This window comes from Eschrichtius robustus, chromosome 15 (assembly GCF_028021215.1).
Source record: "Eschrichtius robustus isolate mEscRob2 chromosome 15, mEscRob2.pri, whole genome shotgun sequence".
Taxonomy (NCBI): domain Eukaryota; kingdom Metazoa; phylum Chordata; class Mammalia; order Artiodactyla; family Eschrichtiidae; genus Eschrichtius; species Eschrichtius robustus.
The window spans coordinates 42,888,525-42,913,333 of NC_090838.1; the positions used below are offsets into that span (position 1 = coordinate 42,888,525).

At 34.2% G+C, this 24,809-nt stretch overlaps 1 protein-coding gene across 17 annotated transcripts in view; it reads right to left on the minus strand.

The window, feature by feature from the left end:
• The window catches only part of NRXN1 (neurexin 1), a 1,110,559-nt gene that overhangs the window by 992,673 nt on the left and 93,077 nt on the right, over positions 1-24,809 (minus strand). For 8 of the 17 annotated variants that reach the window (XM_068563995.1, XM_068563992.1, XM_068563986.1 and 5 more), the window contains exons 2-4: positions 19,714-19,731; positions 16,338-16,367; positions 15,559-15,570 (exon numbers count right to left, since the gene is read on the minus strand). The exons of 4 other annotated variants lie outside the window; for them this stretch is intronic. In XM_068563995.1, the coding sequence (XP_068420096.1) occupies positions 15,559-15,570; positions 16,338-16,367; positions 19,714-19,731 (60 nt within the window). The remainder of the gene's footprint in view (positions 1-15,558; positions 15,571-16,337; positions 16,368-19,713; positions 19,732-24,809) is intronic. 5 more of the 17 variants (XM_068563982.1, XM_068563984.1, XM_068563979.1 and 2 more) reach the window with 3 other exon arrangements.

The window sequence follows — 24,809 nt, forward strand, 5'->3', positions numbered from 1 at the left end:
TTCTAGTAAGAATGAATCTCTTATTCTCCTGTGTGGTCACTACATTTTATTTCTTACATAGTTATAAACATGGAATATATATTTATGTTCCACAAAAAGCTTTGCACAGAACCTTACACACAGAGTGCACCGAATAAGTATATTTATTGAAGTGGAAGAGCAAGTGAATTAAACACTTAAATATTTATCACTACTAAATATAAATAACTATCCCAATACTGTTTCATAATTTAGACAGACTATATTAAATTATTAAATGTATGAGCAAGGCATTTGACAAATATTTTAAGATATATTTTGAAATATGTGGAGAAATATGATCTGGCTAATACTACAGAGTCAAAGCTGGCTGAATGTTATTATACAGTGAATTCAGATTGACATAACAGTGGCTATTAAACTGTGGTTCCTTGCAGCATTCTGATGACTCTCTTCTCTTTTACAATTTTATCCATTTTTTAAAAAAACACCAAGTGGATGTAAATCATATTTGTAGATGGCACAAGGATAGAGTTACAGGTCAATATTCAAAATAGCTGACTGGCTGTATTCATGAACTAAAGTGGAAACCAGGGTATTTTTCCTTCCGTTTCTTCTCCACCCCCACTTTCTCTTCATTAATCCATGCTGTATCGATGAATGACACCACCATCCACCTAGAGACTTAGGATGAGAGTCAGTCGTGACTTCAGTCTCACCCTGACTCGCACATCTCATCAGTCAAGTCCTGCTGACCCCAAGTCCTTAGGATGTAGCAAATCTATTCACTCCTCTCCATCTCTCATGCTAAGACAAATCCATAAGGCCTCGATGTCTTTCTTGACTAAATCATAGCTGCTTTGCCATTTTCTTATCTTTTTCTTTGCATTCCTCAAATCTGTTCTCTTGCCAGAGGAATCTTTCTAAAAAGCCAATTTTATCTTGTTCCTTGAGGCTTTTCCTCATCTTGACCCTTATCTGTTTCTCCAGTTGTATCTTTCAGGTTCCCTTTTGCATTCATGTTCAATTGTTTCCAATTTTTAGAATCAGTACTTCTCTACCATACCTCCATGACTCAACTTACATTTTTCTTTTGCTTTAATGTCTCTACACCCTGAAGATGTCCACATCCTAATCCCCAGAATTTGTGAATACGTTAGGTTACCTGGCAAAGGCAACTAAGGTTGCAGATATAATGAAGGTTGCTAATCAGCTGACCTTGGAATAGGAAGAATATCTTGGATTACCCCGGTGGGCCCAGTGTAATCACCAACTCCTTGTAAGTGGAAAAGAGAAACAGAAGAGAGTCCGAGGGAAATGTGACCACAAAAGAATGGTCAGAGACATGCAAGGTTGCTGGCTTTGAAGATGGAGGAAAGGGGTCACAACTGTAGCTTTTTTCCAGCTTCAAAAAGTTAGAAAAAGGAAGGAAGTGACTGTCTCCTAGACTCTTTAGAAAGGAACACAGCCTTGCTGACACATTGGGTTTAGCCCAGTGAAGCCCATGTTGGACTTCTTATGCACAGAAGTATAAGATAATAAATTTGTGTTAAGATGTTAAATTTATGGAACTCGTTATGGCATCACAGAAAACATATACACTGCCTAACCATGTCAATCTAGTGAAGAGCCAATCATTCTATGAGACCCAACTAATGAGGAATATTGGTCCTTGTAAATAATTTCCATCATAAAGCTTTTAATTACTGATGAAACTTACATGTAAAAATTTTTTACCTATCACTGAGCTATAAATCTCTCCAGGACAGATACCTTCCTTCATACCATGCCTTATTTATTTTTGTATTTCTAGCATCTTGCATAGGCCACTGAGTGGATATTTATTTTTAATGATTTATTTTTAATGATTTAATAATATTTACTTTTAATGGTATTTATTTTTAATGATTAAAGGTGGAATTGAATACAATTATACTTCATGCTTTGAAGTAGGCTCACAATATTAACTGTTCAGTGGAGAATGGGAAGGCTGACCTATGAGCATGTGAAAAAACTTAGAGATTTCAACTGACTGAATGTTCAATATGAGGCAACAAAATGATAAGTGACCAAAAATAACAGACAAAAATAACAACACACACACACACACACACACACACACACACACACACACATATTTGATTGTAGGTATCATTATTTCCAGACCCAAAGAATGCTCCCATTTTACTCTACCCTGCTCAGACATGTGAGGAACTATGATTAATTTTGGAATTGACTTTAAGAAATCTTCTGACAATTAGAGTGTATCCAGACCAGAAGGAGGAGAGAACCAGGAAGGATTTGGGAAGGATTTCAACACTGTAAAGAATGGTTTTAGAAATTGAAGATATAAAATTTAGAAAAGAAAAATTGGGATTTGGTTATGAGGGTGAGGGATATATTCACAGAAATTATTTTTTTTAGTGTGGATGAGGAATTAGAATGTGTTTAAGTCCAGATCAACTGAAAACACAGAGCACAGCACGCTGGAGAAACTCAATAAATATCTTAGGAAGCAACAACAACAACATGCAGATGGCTAACTGGCAATAACTTCAGTAGGCAGATTTTGATTCAAATAAAGGAAAAGCCCTAATAATTAAAACTCTCCTTAAAAAGACTGTTACTTTGTGAGGTAGCAAGCACACCCTCCTTTTGAACATGTAAACAGAGTTTGGATCATCGCCCATCACAGAAATAGCAGAAGGGTTTGCTGAATAGACATTTGGACTGGGAGACTTCCAAAGTTCTAGTCAAATTTATGATTCTATTATTTGTTAAGTCCTTTTCCATTCTGAAGCAATTACTGTGATTCTCATTTTAGTGAATTTCACAATTATCTTGGTTTAAGACACATTACCACATACTTCCTGACTCCTTGCAAATTATTAACTTAAATGTTATCTCTAGATCCAAAGTGTCAACAGACCTACCAAGTCACCTAAATAATATCCCCTGCTCCCACTAAACTTCATTTACTCTCTCGTAATAATCACTCTCTCATAACTTTCACATAATCTCTAACTCTCCAAAACACACCCAGGAAGGGAATTTGAGGACAGGAAGAAATTATGATATTTTTTTTTCATTGTATAATCTCTTTTAATGAAGAAAAGCAATTAAGCAAAACAAGTTAAAAGCAAGCTGAGCTTTTTTCTTACTGAGCCATCTAGAACAAAAGACTTACCTGATTTATGCTAAAACTAGCTCATTTTAAAGAGAATCTTAATATCCTAATCAAGTAAATTTAAAAAATAAACTAGAGGAAAACATTTTGCCTTTGTTGTTCAGAGGCAAGAAAGATGCCAATTATTTCCTGCTCAGCATTCTCAGGCTCACTTCAGACATGACTATTTTTTTTTTTTTTTTTTTGAATGAACAGTAATACAAATCACTATAAAACAAAATGGCAGGGATGTACCACAAAAAAATATTTTCCAACTTCTTCTACTCTCCTCTCTTCCCTTACTTCTTTTCTCAACATCTGTGAATCATATTTAAACTTGTACTTTAAAATACATATACAAAGGATGTTTTTGACCTTTTTAAAAAAAAAAATCTTCATGCCGTTTGTGATTTTAGAAGTTACCTTTTGTTTTCTTTGAAAATTAATTTTATTTGAATCATCCATCTGCAATACACACCCAATACTCTACTACATGTCCACTATTGAGCATTCACTATGCTCTAGAAATATATTATACACTTTACTGATAATTATACATGTAATTCTCAGAACTAAAAGAGGTGAATTTTATTATTTTCATTTTACAGATGGGGAAAATGAGGTTCAAAGACATCAAAAAACTTTCCCAAGCTGCACAGCTAATAGATAGTAACTCTAGGGTCTAAAGGTAGGTCTACTCAACTCCGATCTCCAAGATTTATGGCTGTCTCCTTTGCAACCAGGTTTACTGAGTATCTTCCATGTTACCAAGCTCTATCCTCAATACAAAATTGAAAATAACAAAACCTCTGCCTTCAAGGATCTCTTCACATTCTAATAGTAATGACTGACAAATTAACGAATGCAATTCAACAGGAGAATTTCATAATAGAGATAAATATTAGGTGTCACAATGGTCCTAAAGACAGAATAAATCCACTTTGCCAAGTTTGGGACAGGAGGGATACAATGACTGAACATATGCTGCTCGTGTAGCTAGTCCTTGGACAAAAAATAAGGTTCTTTCCTTGAGTGGATTCTGCTTCTTCCTTGCCTCCAGGTACCAGCCATGCCAATGTACCTAGGTCTCACTAAGGTTCACTCAAGAGCTGGACAATCCCATCTGATATTGTTCATTCACATTAAAAAGTACTTGTCTAGTGGTCTAGTGTCCCATTTCATCAGATCTCTTTTTTTTTTAATGTAATTTTTTTAACATCTTTATTGGACTATAATTGCTCTACAATGGTGTGTTAGTTTCTGCTTTACAACAAAGTGAATCAGCTATATGTATGCATATATCCCCATATCCCCTCCCTCTTGCGTCTCCCTCCCACCCTCCGTATCCCACCCCTCTAGGTGGTCACAAAGCACCGAGCTGATCTCCCTGTGCTATGTGGCTGCTTCCCACTAGCTATCAGTTTTACATTTGGTAGTGTATATAAGGTCATGCCACTGAACAGATAAGTTAGTTAAAACTATGTAGCACTTTCAAATACTGTAATTTTTTATTTTTTATATTTCTTTTTACTTTTTAACAAGACAGAGCTACTGAGAGACTTATCTTTGCCAAGGAAATAATTTTTGGTGTCCCCTCAAATCACATGGAATATGTAACCATGGATGTATAGAGCTTTCCTAGCTCCTGAAGCTGCCCTCTCAGGCTGCTGTCATTACTCTTCCACATCCTTTCTGCCTAGGGAAGTAATGTCTTGCTGTCACACATGATCATCTCCCTTTGCCCCGATCCCCCAGGAGGCTTTCTCACCTTCAGCACTCCTCTCCCGGCTTTTGCTTGTACTCACACCATTCCTTAATCACTTCTTTTTATAGATATTTTAAAAATCCAATAGTTCATCTCCCTGTAATTTCTATGCCTGGGTCTGTCATTTCTGAAATGTCTCATAAAAACATTACCTCTTTTTTTTTTTTAATAGACTCCAGAGACCAAATTTCCACCCCCTAAAGTTTGACCTTTGTAGAAACGACATATTCCTGCTTTATTTAACGCCTCTTTTGCCACAATCTGCGGTAAAAAGAAAAAAAAAAATCATCATAATCAATTTTTCCATTGTATAGAAATACATTTGTGGCATATTTTTTTAATGTGAACTCAGCACTTGTTGTTCAGCTTTCCCATTGTCTGGATATCTTTATCAAGGGCCATTATGGACGATGATCCTAAAATATGTTACAAAGTATCCATGGGTGGGCATCCCATCAAAAGTTTAAATGTTGCCACCTATTCAATTTGAGGGTTTTTTTTTTTCTTTTTTTAAAGCAGGTATCTGAACTCTACACAATGAAAGTTTTAATGACATGTATCACAAGGTTGCAAAGAGCCCAGTGACATCTTTATTTGTGTGAAAACCAGTTGTTTAGTTTCAAGGATAAAGGATAGGCCTCACTGAATAACCATATCTCCTTTCCCAGTCCTTTCATAATGGACCAAGGCCTAACTTCTCTTAAAGCAAGATAATAATTACTTTTATTAGTAAGGAAAAATCTTCCAACACAGAAGCAATATGAATTGAATTAACAAACTGTACAGTGGCCCTGCAAGGAAAACAAACAAACAAACAAACACCCTTCATCACCATGAAGATCAAATTTCATCAATTCTTAAAGGACAAAAGCCAATTAGCTGAGTTGGTAACACTCTGCACAAAATGGCTGTGCTTTAGAAGCTTCTTGGGGAGTTGAGGGGGCTTTTTAAGGTACAGGATTACAATCCACCATAGACCTATTGAAAAAAAATTATCTGTTAGGTTCCTTGAAAATGTATGTATTTTTAAAATATGCCCCAGGTGATTGGTGGGGGGAGGAAGATGGAGGAGGGCTGGGCAGCCAACCTGAGAACCCCTGGGTCAGAACAATGGTAATGTGGTCAAGGTTTGTAATGGTGTTTCAGAGACTGTTCAGATGTTCTAACAGGGAAGTCAGCTACTTCACCAGCCTTGCTAAAACAGTCGTCCTTCTTTATATAGGACATTCTTCTAATTAGGGAATGACAGATTTGAAGTAGTTAAAGAAAAAAGAAACAGTGATTTAACCTAACAGGTCATGACATTAGTCCTTACAAATAATGAGAGGGCAAATGCTCAACCAAATTGTCCTCACATCCATTAGTCCAAGGTTTGGCTTTCTTTGGACCAATCAGCTTCTCTCTTTCCATCACACTGAATGACTCCTAATTTCATGCAGTCCTCTCACAAAGAATGCCACTGGTCATAGCAAGTACAGGTGGGTCAGCGCAAATCCAACCACACTGCCAGGGAAGCAATTCAAGTTGTATGCCCTATGGACTGCCAGTCAGATAATGCATTCTTTTATTTAAACAAATAATCACTGGAAAGACAGTTACAACAAGGCATCATGTAATTCTTTTAAGTCAGCATAGCATTAAAAATATCTGTTCACTAAGTTTAGCAGAAGATTTCTGGTATATTTTGCCATCAGCAATCTGCAAAAAACTTATGGTTAGCTTGTGAATGAGGATTTCCCTGTGAATTGAAATCACAGTTGGCCAATTTAGGGATTTCCATCCCTCTGGCAGCACTTTAGTCCAATCTAAATTTGATTGTTTCCCTGAATGGAGTAATTTAATTTTCTCCAAGTGTCTACTGACTTTATAATGCCAAGTCCAGAAATGGAAAACTGGGTCAGTTGACCAGGTAATTCAGGCCAAAAAAATATTGTTTAGAAACTTCATATAACACATGAGTCATTTTAAAATCCTGAATTATCCATTGTCTCAGTAGTCTAATTTTCTGGTCTGTATCTGGGCCATGTAATAAAAAAATCTTTAAGGTGAAAGAAAATACTATCCTTACTTCATACCTCTGGTAACATCCTTGTACTTTTTTTACTTGGTTGAAAGGAAACACTAAGAATTACTGGAGATTACTTCAGCTGCTACAATTTTGAATGAGCTATCATGTGGTCACAGGCACATGGCAATTCACAGGCAAACAAGACAAGCAGAAAAGAGAAAGCTGCATTTAGTGGAATACACATTTTATATAAGTAGATATAACTTGAATGTGTAAAGATGTGTTCTAAAAAGTGTAACTATTATTATCCTCGTGTTTATATTTCTTAATGTCAAAAATCTTGAAAACATCCATTCTGGAAAGCTATGGCTTCAACAGTCCCACATAGAGAAGAATCTCATTGGTGATTTAAGTAATAATGACTAAGATTGAATGAAAACACTCTCATTCTTTCTAGAGAGAATTCTCTCTCCCGCTCTCTCTCTCTCTCCCGCCTCTCACTCTCTCCCTCTCCATCTCTATTTCTACCAAAAGGACAAATAATAAGATGCTCAATTTAAGGAAAATATGGCCTTAAGCACTGCAGCCTTGTTCTTGCTTTTTAATTCAGAGATTTCCGAGCACTGTAATTCTTCAACTCAGGTTCCACAGTTTAGGACAGCTGGCTGCAAATCCAGACTACTTGATAAATCATCTAGTTGAACATACGATCATTCATCCCCAGGCTGGGAAAAAGTCAAAGGCCCTTTGGGCGTATATAGCTATTTGAGGACCTGAGAAGAATGAATCTATTTCTTTCAATATGAGAAGCACTAGATAAGCCACATGAATATAAAGTACAAGGGGACCCACTTCATTCTTTGAAACTTTTCCTCTGTCACAAACTGCCAAAAGGTACTTCCTGAAAGTCACAATGAATCATGCTAGTTAGAAGCCAAACTCCCAGGAGCCTCTTCCTGTTACCTATACACAGAGATATATACAAAGATGAATTATTATCCCTCTCTTAAAGAAATATTCCTTTAAGACTGATTATTAGAGGGATTATAAAGAAAAGGCTTGACCATCAGTGGTCAATGGAGAGGTTTTCAAATCCCTTCCAAATTCTGTGAGATCACCTACATTGGGCAGGGAACAAGGAAGATCAAAAGGGTCGCGTCTGAGTCCTCCTCACAGCCAGTTTAAGGAGAAAAATTCTGGTTTTATTGATCTTATTTGTTTTTCCTTTATTAGAATATTTACCTTGAAGCAAAAAGGAAAAAGAAATTTGAAAATCAGTGTATTATGAGAAAGAAAAAAGAGCATTCAAAGTAAAATCTAAAAGGAAATTTTATAAACTTATTTAACCAATCAGTCAGTCATTAAACAGGTATAATATTATTGAGTACCTACTTGTGCCAGCCCCTGTTCTGGGGCCCTTGAGATATATAAGGCTGGGCAGAGATCTCTGCCCTCTTATATTCTGGTGGAAGAAAGACAGAAAATAAACAGTAAACAAAATAAATGAAAACATTTTAAAGCGTGTTAAAAGATAGTAATTGTTATGGAAGAGAAACTAGATTGGGGTAAGAGAGTTCAGGAAAGGGGCAAATCATAGTATTAAATAGGATGGTCAAAATAAGTCTCTTGAGACTCAGGTGTCATTTGAGCAAAATCTTGAAGGATGTGAGGGCACAGCCAATTATTTAAGTATCTTAAGGTAATTCTGTTTCTTTTTCCCACAAAGATAACTATCGAAGAAGGGAAGACCCTAGTTAGCTTTATCTTTGAAAATTTGGTCTTCAGGTGATTAAGTGGTTAGTATAAACTTAACTCATATATCACTCTATTAAGTCATTAATGAGGCAAAACATTAATTCATAAAAATGTTTCCTCTAGATGGTACTTCCAGTCCACGAGAAAATATTTAACTCCCTGCCCCCTTCAGCCCATTAATTTGCATCTAAAGAGCAGCATTTTGCGCTGAACTCCTAGGTTTGTTCAAAGGGGAGGCAAGTCCATTTCAGCTTCATCACTGTATGCAAGAGAAATGTGAAAATGTAAAGAGTTACAGAAATATCTAAATACATTTGACTGAGTAGACTCAACCTTTCATGCTCTATTGTATTTACAATATTCTTTGTAGTATGGGCCATCAGAATACTGATGTCCAGTTAGTTATAACTTAAAACAATCACAGAATCATAAATTATAGGGTATTCATAGGATGGGCAGACGATATTAAGACATTAATAACTTTTTAAAACCCTGGGCAGATTACAGACCATTAGTTTTCAAATTTATTTAATCTAAAGGTTCACAGTGTGTTTTATTTTATCATCACCATTGATAAAAACCATCTTTTACTTTTGTGATTTGTCATGTAACAATATACTTGAGAATGGAGTATTTTTACTGGCTAATAATACAGATCCTATTAGCTAGATATGTGAGGCTAAATTATTTGCCCAAGGTCAGTAAACAGCAAATACAGGATATGAACCCAGGTCTTACGACGTCATGACGCTCACCTACCACCCTATACTGTTCCCCTGTTATAAGGTAGAGTTTTACCCCTAAAATGAAACCTTCAAAGTGAGAAACAACAGCATCTTATGTAATACTCTATGATCGGTTTCCTTCACACTACCTCTAACTTTATTTTTAAGAATAAGAAGATAAAACCCTGTTTCATGATTATTAGTGTGTAAGTGGAGCAAGTCTTTAAGGTCTCCTTAGGAACGGTTGGTTACTCTATATCAGTTATTTTAGTTCAAAATCTCCACAGTGTTTTGCCTATCATAATAATAAGCAATATCTCCTATTATACCTTACAAATAAAAGAGTGTCAACAATTTTTTAAAGATTATCTGTAAAGTTCTTCCCTGCTCTAAAATTCTATGATTCTAGTTAAAGATTCAAATCTCATTAGTATATGAGCTAAGCATTCTGGGTAATTATAGTGTTCTTTAAAACCAATGGCCAACACAATGTAAGAAATACCTTCTTACCAGCCTAAATGTTTTGATTTTTTTTTAATCCAGATTAACAAAAATACATTTCAAAATGGATAAATAAGATCAAATCATGATTTTGGAAAAGGAATTCTCATTTTAATATCCAATATGATATAACGTAAATGTTTTGCTATTTATGATCTATTTCAGTAAAGCATCTAAATTTATATTTTTACTACATCATTCTTTAAACTGTTAGACTGTGAAGAGTCCTTTCTGTGCTCTTCTCTGAGGATTAATTAATCCACTACAAGCCTAACAAAATCCTTATTTAGTTTACCAGTTACTCAATGTCATAATTATTTACAGAATGTAAACGGGAAACTTCTCATCACAGAGCCAATAGCGCAGAGATAAAAAGGAGCTGGGACTTTTCTTAGTAATAAATATAATGACAAAATTGATTAAATTGCAGCAAGAGATAATACAGAAATATTTACTCTTCAGGTAGCTTTTCTTGATTGTACTCAGAACTGACAGGCATGTAGGCTAAAGAAGAACTGCAAAATAAATACTGAATTCTAAATAGTCGCATAGCCTTCTGAGTATATCGTATTGATGAAGTAGACATTTAATATCTCATTTCATGAAGTGAAACTCTGGTCTTTCCATGTTCGGTAGCTGTGAATGAGGGGCTTCCAGTACTGCAACAGTAGAAGTCGTGATAGATAAACCAAAATAAATTATGTCTTGCTTGCAAATACACCACACATAGGCATTCCAATACAGTAAGATTCTGTCAACATTCACGAATGCTTCTGAACAATGCAGAATAGTTAATATTTTGAAGCTAAATGAGGAGATATGATTTAAGAAGCCATACGAAAGCAGAGAAATGTGATTATTTTCAAAATTAAACTAGTTCTACAACAGAAACCACAGCAAAATGTATTTCAGAGTTATAAAACAAATACACTGCATGACACTGGTGACTGGAAACTGTGCACTTCACAGACAAATTAGCTACACAGCAACATGAGAGATGAAAGATGGTAACAAAAATCACGGAAACAGAAGAAAATGTATAAGAATACTAAATGTGTTATTCTTCTCTAAGTATTAATAATATCAAATCTACTTCAAGAGTAAATAGAATATTAATTGTGGTTTGACATTACAGATAAATTTTTAAAATACATAATCTTTGATACTGCTTATCAATTAGTTGAATGGAATCAATTATACCTAGGTATTAACACAATTGGTTATGAGAAAAATCTGTATTTTCTTTATAATTATTCTAAGATCTTCATTTTCACTAATACAATAAAGTTTAGGCACTTTTAAAATGTGTAATTACATGCTTGACAGTTGTAATAACTTGGCTTTCTAGTAACATGAGAAACCTGGATAATCAAACAATAAACATTTGAAAGAGTCAAATGGACACTTATTTTGCGAATATGTTGTACGACTCATAAATGCAAGGAATAGCAAATATGCTCATATCACAAGATAAGACAAATTTTGGCTTTATTGAAAGCTTACAATCCTAACCCAATTTAAACAAAGTTCTTATGATATATCACAGTTGATACAGTTTAAAAAAAAAAAAAAAACTCATGGAAACCACATTAGCTTATCATCTTATGTGAATTCACATCTTATGTGAAAACTCCTGTACTTGTTAACACATGAATAGTGAAAGTTAGAAAATAAAATTTGATTATTTGCCACTGTGACAGTGAATCACATTAAAATTTCTGAAAACCCTCCAACACAAAAATACACTGACTTTATTTCCTTACAGGACCATTGCTGTATATAGGCTAAGACATATTAAAGTGCTATTGGAATGATGTCTTACTAGAAAGAAATACTGCAGCTTCGGACAAGGATATGAATGATAGGAAACAAAAGAAGTTTAGAGACAGAGACAGAGAGGATTCAATATAATCTGTTGCTACAATTTTTTTAGCTATTTGAATAAGTTTCCTTTTCCTTTTCCACCCTCTACTATGTCCACTACAAACTCTCCATGTCCTCCTCTACATCTACCTTTTCCAATATGCTCCCAACACACACATACTTAAGTCATGAGAATCGCAAATTCAAGATACAGTAAGAAAAATATTCTGGAAATACAGTGGTCAAAAAAGAAAGTCACATGGAGCTTACATTCTACTAGGAAAAAGTTGATGTTAAATATATAATCACTCACATAAATATATACAATTATAATGATTATTATGATGGAAAATACAGGCTTCCAATCAACATTTAACTGACAATTATTAACCTGTGCTCCCAAGCTATTAACCAGCCACGATGGCTGGACTTGCAGTGTAGCTTTCTTTGACGTTTTCTTATTTAAATGGTCATTCATTTCTTTCAAACAGAGTAAAATATAAATAAATAATTGTTGGAATGAAGTGACCAGTTAAACATACATAGAAAAAGACAAAAACAAAAAACTAAATTCCCCAGGCAAATAGATAAATCTAAATTCTAAATAGAGTGGAGAATAAAGTTAGTATTATCAATAGTCCTAACAACACCCATGACAAATTTCAAACCTAAAAAGAAAGTAAACACAATGTCACGAAGACCATTTGAATCTACCTAGCGACAACCAACAGAAGTAAGGTTGGCCCTGAATACTATCTCTCTTCAGCTATCCCAAAGAAAGCAAAGTTTATTCCTACCTGTGACCAATTAAAGGTGACATATCCTTGTTTAGAAAACATGAAAACAAATCCAAATAATCAACTCTAAAATTTGAAACAGAATGACCAAATGAAAATATGAGGCATGATGGTCTACAGAAAGAGTGAGAAAGTTTCCATTTCATTCATTATCATTCTGCCAGCACAAAGCAATGAGCCTTAACATGTCTCCAGCAGACTTATCTGTTTTTGTCATGTAATATGGTAAGGAATTCTGCAGTTTTCAAACCCTGAAGAATTAATTATGGAGTATGGAAGGATCCACACCAACTCTGTAAGGATACATCATAAAGTGATACCAGTGCTTACCTCTAGAGAGAAGCCTGGGGAGGAGGATGAAGAAGGTTATCAGAATAAATGTTCTTTTTTTTTTTAATGTACTTTCTAAATGAAATACATTTGTCTATCATTGGACATTTAAAAATTCAGAAAATACTTAAGAATCCATACAGAATAAATCAAAATGATAGCAATAATGCTCTTGAACCTAGCTTTGCTTCTGGATTCAAAAAAGGAAGACTTTAATCCACAGATGGTCATTCCAGAGCACCTGATTTCACTACTCCTAAAGAGAAAACTGGTGTCAAGAAAAATGCTCCAGTATTATAATTTGATGGGAAGACTTGAGAAGCATGAATTTCCAATGCATATCAGTTATTTTAGAGTAGGCAGGTTTAACACATATTTTATGCACAACTAGGATTTAACCTGATACAAGAATCCACACTGTCAAGTTTCTAGACATTTTTGACTCCTCCAACAGGTGGCACAAGGCAAGGATATCTTCCGAAGGGAGATCCTGATTCGTGTTATCTTTATCTTTTCTGAATGCCTATCACTGATCACACTTCTTAACCACTCTCCTAGCACTTCCATTTCTGTCATTTAAACTAACTTACTCACATGTTTTCATTCCCTATTTTATTGACACTCATTGAATATGGATGCCACATCATAGTCAAGATTGTATTTTTTGCTCTAGAATGCAGATTTGTTGAACTAATTTGCAATTAATGAATACTTTTAAATCATGTTTCTCATTTCTATACACATAATTAACCAGCATATAAAGGTGATCACTTTGATTTGCAAAATACCCAAGTCCATCTTAAAGTCTTCTTTCCCCATTTAACACCAAGAAGCATCCTGGTCCTACTAACAGAAGAAGAATGTAAAGGAAATACCAAATTCTTGTCCTGTGTAGTTTTGTGCTGATTGAGGAATAAAATTTGATGAAAACTGGTAAATATATGTTTGACACACATGCCAACAGAAAACATTTAAGACTGACATAGTAAAACTGAGTAAAGTTAAGTGACACTTAACATTAATTACACTGAAATGAATATCAGCTAAGCTTAAACATGAATTATTCCATATGTAGAGTTAAATGGTTATATAATTAGCATATTATTTTTAAGAGTTACTTTTTTCACAACATAATGGGTATATATGTGTGTGTGTATATTTAGAAAGTTTGTGTATACACATGCATTCATACAAACATGCACATATACAAACACATAGACATTTACTTCACTCAGCCACTAAAATAAAATATAAATACAGTTCCCTCTATGTCATCCTGAGTCCTATACTAAGGAACATGGTGGAAAATGCCCACTTAAGAAAGGAAAGTAATGGTAATTTTGCCTCAAAAAAAAAAAGTCTAGAAAGTATCCCAAATGGTACACAAAATCTCTAAAAGAATTGATACATACTGTCATTGCATAGTTGCTAAAGGCTTAAAATAAGATTAAATTATATTATTGGAAATGGTTGACCAAAACACAAACTGCAATAGCATATGTTCTCTTTGTATTGGCTCAAAGTATCCAAACATTTGTTTCTAAAGCTCTATGTTACACATTTAAAACTTTGATATCATTTCTTACTTATTGCTCTGCTCATGTTCGGTGCTTTTCAAACAGAAAAGTTTCCCTGCTAGATGACACTAATGTAAAGGTGCAGAACTGTGAGCTTTGGTCTCAATTCACCAGATTAATATTCAGAGCAAAAGAAAGATTCAGAGAATTCAAGGAAACACATGCCTGTGTTTACAATAACAACAACAAAAAAAGCCAAACAAACAAAATAAAACAAAGCTAGAGACCAAGGGCACATTCACCAATACACAGTTAAAAATGGTTAATTTAAAGGCTATGACACATATTTACCACAGCTGCATATCATCTACTTTCTTTTAATGAAAACGCTAAACACGCGTGGATGGTTCTAAATGGCAAACTAAGCATGCTTTTAAATTTGGCACCAATACTGTCAGAGTACACATGCCTGACTTACCAAGAGATGCAGAAATGTAAACCTGAGTTGATAATGTTCTTAAAACAAAGTTAGTATGCACAAAAGAGAGAGCAGGCTTGTCTTGCTCCTTTGTCTCTTTCGGGACACTGCCTTTGCAGGTTATCATGGAGTCAACGTGTACATATGACATCTAGCAGACCACAAGCTGATGAGCCCACAGCAGCACCATTGCAATGCTGCACATGCTTAGACTTACATCCTTAGGCAGAATGGCTGGGGCAGGTGCGCTCCAGAGTTAAATGTTTGAGGATGATATATTTCTGGTGGCTAAACTCATCATTTAACTACCATTAAATGATACTGCAAAAACTGACACTGAAACCTGTCACTAATTTCTAAATATGCTACTTATACTAGCAGCCAACACGAAAAAAAAAAATCACTCTAAAGAGCAAGAAAAAAACAAAGGGAAACATTTTGATGGATTTTTCTTACCTTAAATTCATAAAATATTCATTACCACTCATACCTACCTCCCAGTGCCCATTATTAATGCCAAAAGGTCTAAATACATTTGAAAAATGTATTTTGCAAATGTTATTCACACTGTTATTCATATAGATGATATTAAGAAGAAAGAAAATAATGTTATTCATATAGACACACTGCTATTCATATAGATGATATTAAGAAGAAATAAAATAATGTAATACCTTTACTTTTACCTATGGATTTGATGAAATGGTTCCATGAAGAAAGGATTTCCATACAAAAAGAATAAAGAGGAGAGAAACAACAGTAAGAATTATGAATATATGTATATGCACTACTCTTTGAAAATTAAATATACAAGAAGGTATAAATAGGATTTGAAAACAAATGGAGATACAATCAGTACATGTTGAGAAATCTGCCTTTTTGAGGCAATACATGCAAAGAAATTAGGAAGCCCATGCTCACTTTAAAAGACTACACAAAAGGAGATACACAATGCTTGTAGGTAGAAAAAGTATTGATTTTGTAGAACACTATACTCAGCATTCGAGAAGCCAGAAGCCAAAGATGTCTGCGTGTTCCCAAACTGACATGCACGGGTGAACAATGGACTCTTTTTGGTGCAGTACATTAAACCAAATATCTTTTTTCATATGTTAATTTATGATGGTTCTCGGTTTTTCTTTACTATAACTACCTTTAACTGCATATGCTGACAAACGTATGGAAACTTTCAATTACAAGTTCTTACGTCTCATTTATTTGCAGATATTATAGTGCAAAGAATAAAGGTAAGTAAAATCAAAAGAGCAAACCAATATCAAACCAACAAATAAAGGGGAGAAAAACACATGAAAAAATGTGAACAAAAATTACGTATTTAATTTGCAGCCAGATAATTTGCAAGCATTTGCCCATCCTTTGCAGTGATGGTTTGAAAGCAGCTACAGAACAAGAAAACACTGAAAGCAGAGTGGAAAAGGAACAGAGCCCATACCTTGGTCGCCCATCATCAGGTGCGCCAGACCTTGAAGGGAAACAAGAGCACAGTCAGCAATAAACAAGGGAGCATGGGAAGGCAGGGTTGTCACAGTGACAAAAATGTTCAGTGACAGACATCTTGTTTCCTATGAGACATGTCTGTATCACAGAGGCAAATCAAAAAGCATTCTTTCAACTCCTGGTTGGAATGCTTTGGGGCAAAGAGTTATAGAACTGCAATTTAAACACTTGCATATGCTGCACCGTGTATTTCTTCTATGTATCAGTTGCAACATTCAAGAGTATAAGAGCATGACTTAAAATCCAACCAATCCCTTAAATATTGCATCTGCCCTTCGTGCCCTTTGATGAGACTGTATTGAACACTGCCCCCACAGGGCTTGCCATTCTTTGGTGATGAAATTATATTTTAAAAAACCCAAAGGAATACCTGAAACATGGGCTGGGTCTGATCTTTTTCCCCTCATCAAAAAATGAGAAGTTTCATAATTAAATGAAAAAAAAAAAAAAAACACATCCTTAGTCACACTGAAATGATAATGCAGAAATGTCTCCTTGTCTGACACATGTAGCAATTGAATAAGCTTGTTCAAATACAAAAAAGATCATCAGACATGCAGGTGTAAAGTCTGAATTTACTACAGAATAATGTTTTTAAGAAACAGTGGATCACCTTTAAATAGGGTTAACTAATTTCCCATGGAGAACAAAATTATTCAGCATTTTACTTAAGCATTACTTAAATACTAAACTACGAGTTAACATGAGTATATTTAAGATATAATTTCATCAAGGAAGTTTTCTGAAAGAATATTGAATTCCCTTTATTTAAATTTTTTTTTAACTCTTGCTTGACAATTTCAGATTGAAGATCACCCCTTTTCTAAAGAATACTAGTAATGTTCTTTAAAAAAAATATTTCACTGTCCAAGAAGATACGTTTTACTTTTCAGCATTAATTCCTAGTTCTTTATTCTAAATTCAGAAATTAAGTTACTCTTCAATCCCTGTATATTTCAAGAATATGGGATAATGTCAAAGAAATATAGCATACATACAAATTTAATAAAATGTATATTTCATTTCCCACTGTTAGTTCAAATATATTTGAGACTTTGAGCTACATAACATTGTATATTACTTGCATCAGTATTGAAATAATCTGTATCATTTTCTTAAAAATTTAAGGGGTATTTAAACATTCCTGTGGGGCAGATACATTAAAATCATCATATAATCACAATATAAAAATTATTTAACATAGTAGTTTAAAGTTTCTGAAATCTAGCTTCTTTTGTATTTTCTAAGTGATTTTAACCACCCCCCCCCCAAAAAAAAATCATACAATCAGTTTAAAAGGTTTATGATCTGTTGGTGACTCATGATATCTTATATGCTTAAGAATAGTGGCTTATCTGTCCAGGTTATATAATTTTTCATTTAATTTCACTTTAAATATTATTATACATATTTCCTAATAAAAGTTTATAACTTTTTTGTAAACTACTGATAAATCAGGGAAATATCTCTGCACAAGATATAACTTTTAGATTCCTCAATGGTTTTTAATACCACCTTAGTGAGAATGGAAATTTTTAAATCTCAAAAGCATTAACACTGTTCATGCTTATACTTTCTACCTCTAAGGGAGCTAGACTATATTGCCAAAGTGGAGTTCTAAATAGGGATGTTAAAAATTATGACTGAATAAACTTTATTACAATAGTTTATGAGCCTATACTCTGAAAATCTTGTCAAAATTTTTCATGGGATGAGTGTGTGTAAGGACAGAGGCATTCATGCTTATTAAGGTGATTTTAAAGCTCCTTGGAATGCAACTGGATTTAAAGAGAAAAGAACAGAAACATGGAACATTTTACAGGATGGTTAAGGAAATGCAAAAGAAGTCAGAAAGATACTTAAAAAAACCTTTTTGATCTCAAATAACATGCACAATTATAAATGAGACTGATTTTGAAAGATGTCAGTCAGACCTGCAGGGTAATATCTTTTCCAAGTACATACTCACATGCTATTTAAATTATAGTATAGAAAAAAAAAGCCATATACAGATGCAACACATGGAAAAATAGTCACTAATGATTTCTTTTAAAGTTTTAATCTATTTTACTTAAATAATGAAACAGAAATGTTTAGCAACTAAGCAACTGAAAGAATCCATGAAAGAATCACAAATAATATGTTGAAACCTGTTACTGATCAACTTTGTATTATCATGAATCGCTCTTTGAGACATCAAATCTTAGTAACTTTAATGGCTATTTATCTGTAACATTAGATGGGTACTCTTTTTCTAGGGAATCCATCATTGTGTAGAAATGAACATTATAAATGGCTATATTTCAAAACATTGTAACAAAATAAAATATGCTAAATACTTTCTTCTGATAGAGATACTAGTAAGTTGTTTAGGCAAGAACTGTTAATGCTGTGATTATGTAAGTTGATAGGACATCAACTTCCGTTTCACAATTCTTTGTTCTTCCTAGTTCTTTTTGTATTTTTATCCTTTACATATTTCTTTGGCAGCACATGGACTAATGCATTTAAGTTCTTTAAAGATAAGAATGTTGAAATATGAAACTAACACAACATGGAAAATCAACTATATTTTGATAAAAATCCTAAAAAAATTTTTAAAGAATGTTCAAATATGTTTTAGTTTGTTGGATTCTACAGGAAAAATGTGTAACTTTCTCAAAATTCCTTGATAGAGATAACTTTAGAAAACCTTAAACCAATACCATAATTTTATTTAACAGACACAGAATATTACAAATATACTTACCAGTAATCACGCTGGAGTGCTGTATGCTTTCATTTCCACTGGCCAATGGCTTATTTTTAATCTAAACTTATGCGTCTTAATTACAGTCAGTACTTTATTTTGTGTTCTTTTTATAAATCAAATCATTTGAAACTAGACCAATGGGCTAGAGATGATGTAATGCTCAACATTTCCGAAAGAAATCATTTTGACCAAGAAAAAAAAAATGGAGAAAGAAATCATGCACTGTGTTCAGAAACTGCAAAGAAATATTTCCTCATTTAAAATAAAAGAAGCAGGATTGTGTCATTTTTCCATGCAGAACACTGAAATAAGTATTCTAAGGTTCATATGGGATGCTGAAGTCCATCAAAGGCTGGAGTTAAGGTTGAAGGAATTTCATGTACTTGGGGCTGATGGAGTTCAGAGTGTGTGTGTTCTATATGAAAAATGATACACAATCCAGAAATCAGCAAATACTCAGAAAGAAGTTCAACTTACCTTCTACATTCGAGATGTACTCTATTAATACTAAGAAATAAAAGGCAAATGAGAGTTGGAAAATAAAGTACAAAGCACCCACCTTCCACATTGTTGTCTTCTGAAAGCACATGACAAGGAGGGAGAGAAAAGGAAAAACATTCATTAAGCAGCATGCAGACTGGACCTTGCCTTTGCATGTCTTTTTCATGCAAGGCACCAAACACATCATGCAAGTGCTCCATGGCTCCCATTCAAAGGGGAAAACACAATCACGGGAAAGCAGGTTCCCTCCCATTGGCAGCATTTAAAGAATATGAGACGAAATTTCAGTAATACTGCTGTGTACTGAGCAAGGAGTGTTCAAAAGTCTTTCACTGCCCTGGGTAAAGCAAACATAACTCTTACATGTTGCTGGCATGGTTGCCCTAGGCAAATATTTTTACAGCTTTTCTTAAAATAACAATTCTAAAAGATTCTATTTCTAAATTCTGATTTGGATTTACTTGGACAAAAGAAAGTTCATTGCAAATAGCCATGACATTTCACTTAAAGGTATGCCTGTTCTACAAACTACGTAATCGATTTACTATCATGGCCTTTAAATATTTCTAATACTTCAATTTCTTTCCTTAAAAAAACACAACATAAATTTATGCACCTAAAATCTATCATTTATTTAGTTTGTTTATGGTGTGTTCATATTTTATCACAGATGACGATGGCTTATTATAATTTTTTAAATGCTAACTTTCAAAAATGTTAAGTAGAAAGAGTAATGAGTACAAGAGCAGTCCATTTGGCAGCTGTCCTTTAGGCAAAGTTTATCATGATTTATTCACTTTGTGCTTCTGTTTAGGGTGTGAATATGAATGTAGTTAAGATAATGATAATATTGGGTGAACTTTCCCTTATATTTCCATATATCTACACAATATTTACATATTTTTATATATTTATTTAAGTATATTTCCATATATGTATATACAAACACAGACATATATACAATCAGATTTTGTATGTCTTTCCTACACATAATCAATGTAAGGGTATGGAATTTAAAATATTATTAGTATCTATTAGGCAATTCAAGTACTATTTGAGACACTGGGCTTGGTATCAGGTAAGAAATGGAAGGAAAAGCTGTTTTACGGCACTAGGGTGAGAGCAAGGTTTCAATACTTATCAAAATGTTTTCAACAGTAAAGTATATCCATGTTGACATTTCTTGTCTCATTCTTGTATTTAATTTAATTAGCTGTATTTTTTTTTAGCTGTATTTTTTAAACTGCCCATTTGATGAAAAGTGTTTATAAAAAACAAAACAACAGCAAATGTAGTAACTTGAAAGAAAAACAACTGTGAATGCACCATTTCATAAGGTTCAACAAATAGCTTTTTTAATGGTTAAAGTTACTAATGAATTAAGAATCATCAATTTTGTTTAAAATATATTAGGTGGAAACTGAAATATCAACACACGTACACTTATTGATATGGCCTTACATAATAGAAAATTGTTAGTGGATAAATGTGGACAACATCTATACAAAATACTTGGTTTGCCAGAGTTCATTTTTAAAGAAATAAAAAATGATTGAAATATTTGGTATGTGATATTCATTTCCTGTTTGATTCAGGCTTCCAATCTACCAAATAAGGAATTAGAATTTGTTACTTTTCAGTGGCAACTTGGACATGACAATGGACACAAATAGTAAAGTTTCATTTTATTGCTTTATATTGGAAATCATACAAAGATATAGATTTTAATGTTATATACTTTGGCTTTTACAATGACATCCTTTGAAATTCTATTTCCCACCTAAGATGCTCATTTTTCAATAAGTTTATTAAATATGTAGAGTAAAACAACAAAATCAGGGAATTTAGAGGAGAGTCCTTTGGCAAATATGGTCATGAGCAGTACAGTCCCAGAAAAGGGTTTTGGTAAAGTGCTGCATGAAAATCTAATAGGGAAAAGAAAGTGAAAAACAAGTCAACAAAATAAAACAGGACAAGTCTTGACACAAATGTTATAAATGTCCTTAGTAGGATATTAGGAAAGGAAGGTGCACTAATAGAATCAAGGTCATTGACTTAGTTCCCTGAAAATGAGTTCTCTTTTCACTGTTAACTAAGGCATGGAGCCACAGGCAATACCACTGATCCCGCCCAGTCATCCAGCATTTCTCTGAGTTATTCATACAGAGAACCAGCTTAACTAAAGGAAATCCTTCTATGCAAATCCAAGTCATGCCCAAAGTGTAATCAAATCCTGACTTGACCGTGTTCAGCAAAATGGTCTTCTCCAAAGACTCAGATTCTTTTAAAGAAGTACTAGAGTGAAAGAAAGGGTAATATATTAACTCCTATTTAAAAAATTTAAAAAAAAGAAGAAAAAAGAAGAAGAAAACTGGCTTAGAACAAACTCTCCTTGAGTTTCTATATATTTTCAGATTCAATCATAGGATAAAAAAAAACTTCTCTTTATTTGTTTCATTCTTTTCTACCCCTTTGGTAAGCATTTGTTGGCTTTAGTTGATTTAAAACCTGTTAACCTAGAGATGACCTCTATGTTATTTCAGAATTTGGAAGTAGCTATAAATGGCAGAAGCTCTAGCATTTACAATCATTCTCTATGTATTTTTCTTTTTTTCTTTCCTTTCTACTTGGTTTTTGGACTAAACAAAGAATCAAGTTTAAAAAGAATAGTTTTTCTCATCACACCAACTTTTGCTTTCTCTTTGCAATCAAATACTATTTTGGTTTTGAGCAGCAACAGAGAGAGGTGCTGAAATTGGCATGCCCCAGTGTAAAGGTAAATCAGTATATTTTGCTTTAGTGTAAGGTAGAAAGTAGTCCATCCAGCCTTACCTGCATACATTGTCAAGTTAGGGAAAAGCTCTTGGTTTGCAGAAAACCCTGGCTTCTTAATTCTGCTGACCTAATCCTGCTGTGTACATAAAGTGAGTCTCTTAGTAATCAACTTTACTATGATCACCATGCCACCTATAAAGATCACACTCTTTTTCTTTTGATTGTGAAAATAATAAATATAAAACCATGAAAAAGATAATTTAAATCTATTTTTCTTTCAGATAAGACATACTTCCCTCACAGAGACAGAAATCAAGCACTAGAATATCAGTCATGTTATGAATGATATTTGTGTGCTGACATTGAGGGAAGCTGCAGACTATTAAATTGTACGTTTTAAAATTACTTCAAAAGAGCATCTTCACAAATGTTTTTCCTTTGGCCCCCAGCTTATAAGAATGCAAGGACGATAACTTTATTATGACAGTGTTCTTTGCACATAATCTTAATCACATACTACTAGGAAAAGAGAAATGAACAAGGACAAAATGTTCTTGTTTCAATGTAAAGAAAATCAGAAATTTAATCATGACAAGTGAATAAAGTTTGGAATAAAATGTCACAATTAACTCCTTTTTGTATAATCAGTGTTTAAGCTTAGAAATACGAAAGACTTCATCTAAATGCACATGCAGTAGTCAACTTACATGCTACATTTTACATTAAAAACTGGCCAGAAGTCTCCTGCCCCTACTTGGGCTTTCTCCGTTTCAGCTTTCTTCCTTCTCTGCTAGTTGCCTGTGACTGGCTCCCTTCATTTTCTTTCACTCCCTCTCTCCTCCATCAGAACTGCCACTATCGCAGGCGGCTTCCCACCCAGATCGATGCCCTCCACAGTGGGCTACATTCCAAAACCGGTGGCCGGTGCTAGCCAGCAAAAGGAGGAATTCAGGATACAATTTTATTTCCTTTTTTAACATACCTTGAGCTTGCTAGTGTCTATCCTCGTCTTTCTAGCCCCTCACATTACTTTTGAAGATTTCACCCCTCATTTGGAGGACCAAATGCCAGTAGAGCAGGGTCTGGTTCCCATGGTGGTGGCACAGGATGGAGTTTTGTTTTATTTTTCTTTTGGTGTTAACAGTGAAAGCCTTTAGAAAACCTCAATAATCTGGGAATGCTTCAAGGACTGGAAAATGGAGGAAATCACTGGTTCTTTGGATCTTGGCAGCAGTCAGCTGGAGGAAGACAAAAGCCAGCCAGAACCAAGAGGAGGTGCAAACAGAAAATGAAGCAGAAAGGTCCACTGTGGAGGCTTAAGGAAGGAAAGAGACAGCCTGGGCAGGAATCCAGCTAGTTTCAAAAATGCTTTTTAACAGGTGGGCTCAGCAACTTATTTCAAATTCACCTAAATGACACTCCCACTCAGCCTGCTGGAATCTCGATCCTAGGGCATGAGGGGAGTCAACTAGAGAAGCTAATTTTTCTTCTCTCTTTTCACTGTTCAGGAGTGATAAGAAGGGTATCTCTAACCAACTTGAAGCAGCAGAGATGTTCCTGGCATCACACTTAGAACTATAAAACCATTCTCCCTAGGAACATTATGGGCAACGTCTGACTATACCTTTGGTACAATACAATAATTCAAGTATATCATGGAATTAATGAGTCCTTTGTGAAGTGGTCTGAGTCTACTTTGCCTTACAGTGTTGTTTCCATGGGAAATGTGACATGAGTTTCAACCAATTTATTCAAATAACTTTTGAGATTATACTTTCATAAGCTGGAGACTCCCTGTGTTTCTGCTTCACACAGTAGGTACCAATTTTGTTACAAAGAACTTGTGGTATTCGATTCAAAATGCTCCATCTTGTTAATGGAGGAAGAAAGTAAGAAAGGGAAAGAAAGAAGAAAGAAGGAAGTCTAATTATATGGCAGATTCTTCTGGTGTTTAAGCTGTTCAATGGTCCTAATGGAATTTAACAGTTATTAGTCAGCATATTAAAGTATATATTAAATAGCACGCATAAACTATATTGCATACAATTTCAAATTTTCTTTTCATGAGGGACTATTACAAGGATTTTATTTTGCTTTTATAGCCTCAATTCTTCCCTACATCTAACCCTTGAGAGTTAACATTTCTATATTCATATCAATAGCTGGACTTAGGGAAAGACCACTTCATTTAACAGTGACCATAAACAGAGCATAGTCTACACTGTGTGTGCTCATTTTTATTGTTTTATTGCTTACTAAGAAATGAACATTTCCTAGTACAGAATTGACAGATAACAGTGAACAGGGTGTTACCATGTACTTTCCCACCCAAGCTCAATCATTGCTACACAAACTCTCCAAAGAAAGCTGGTTTTGGTG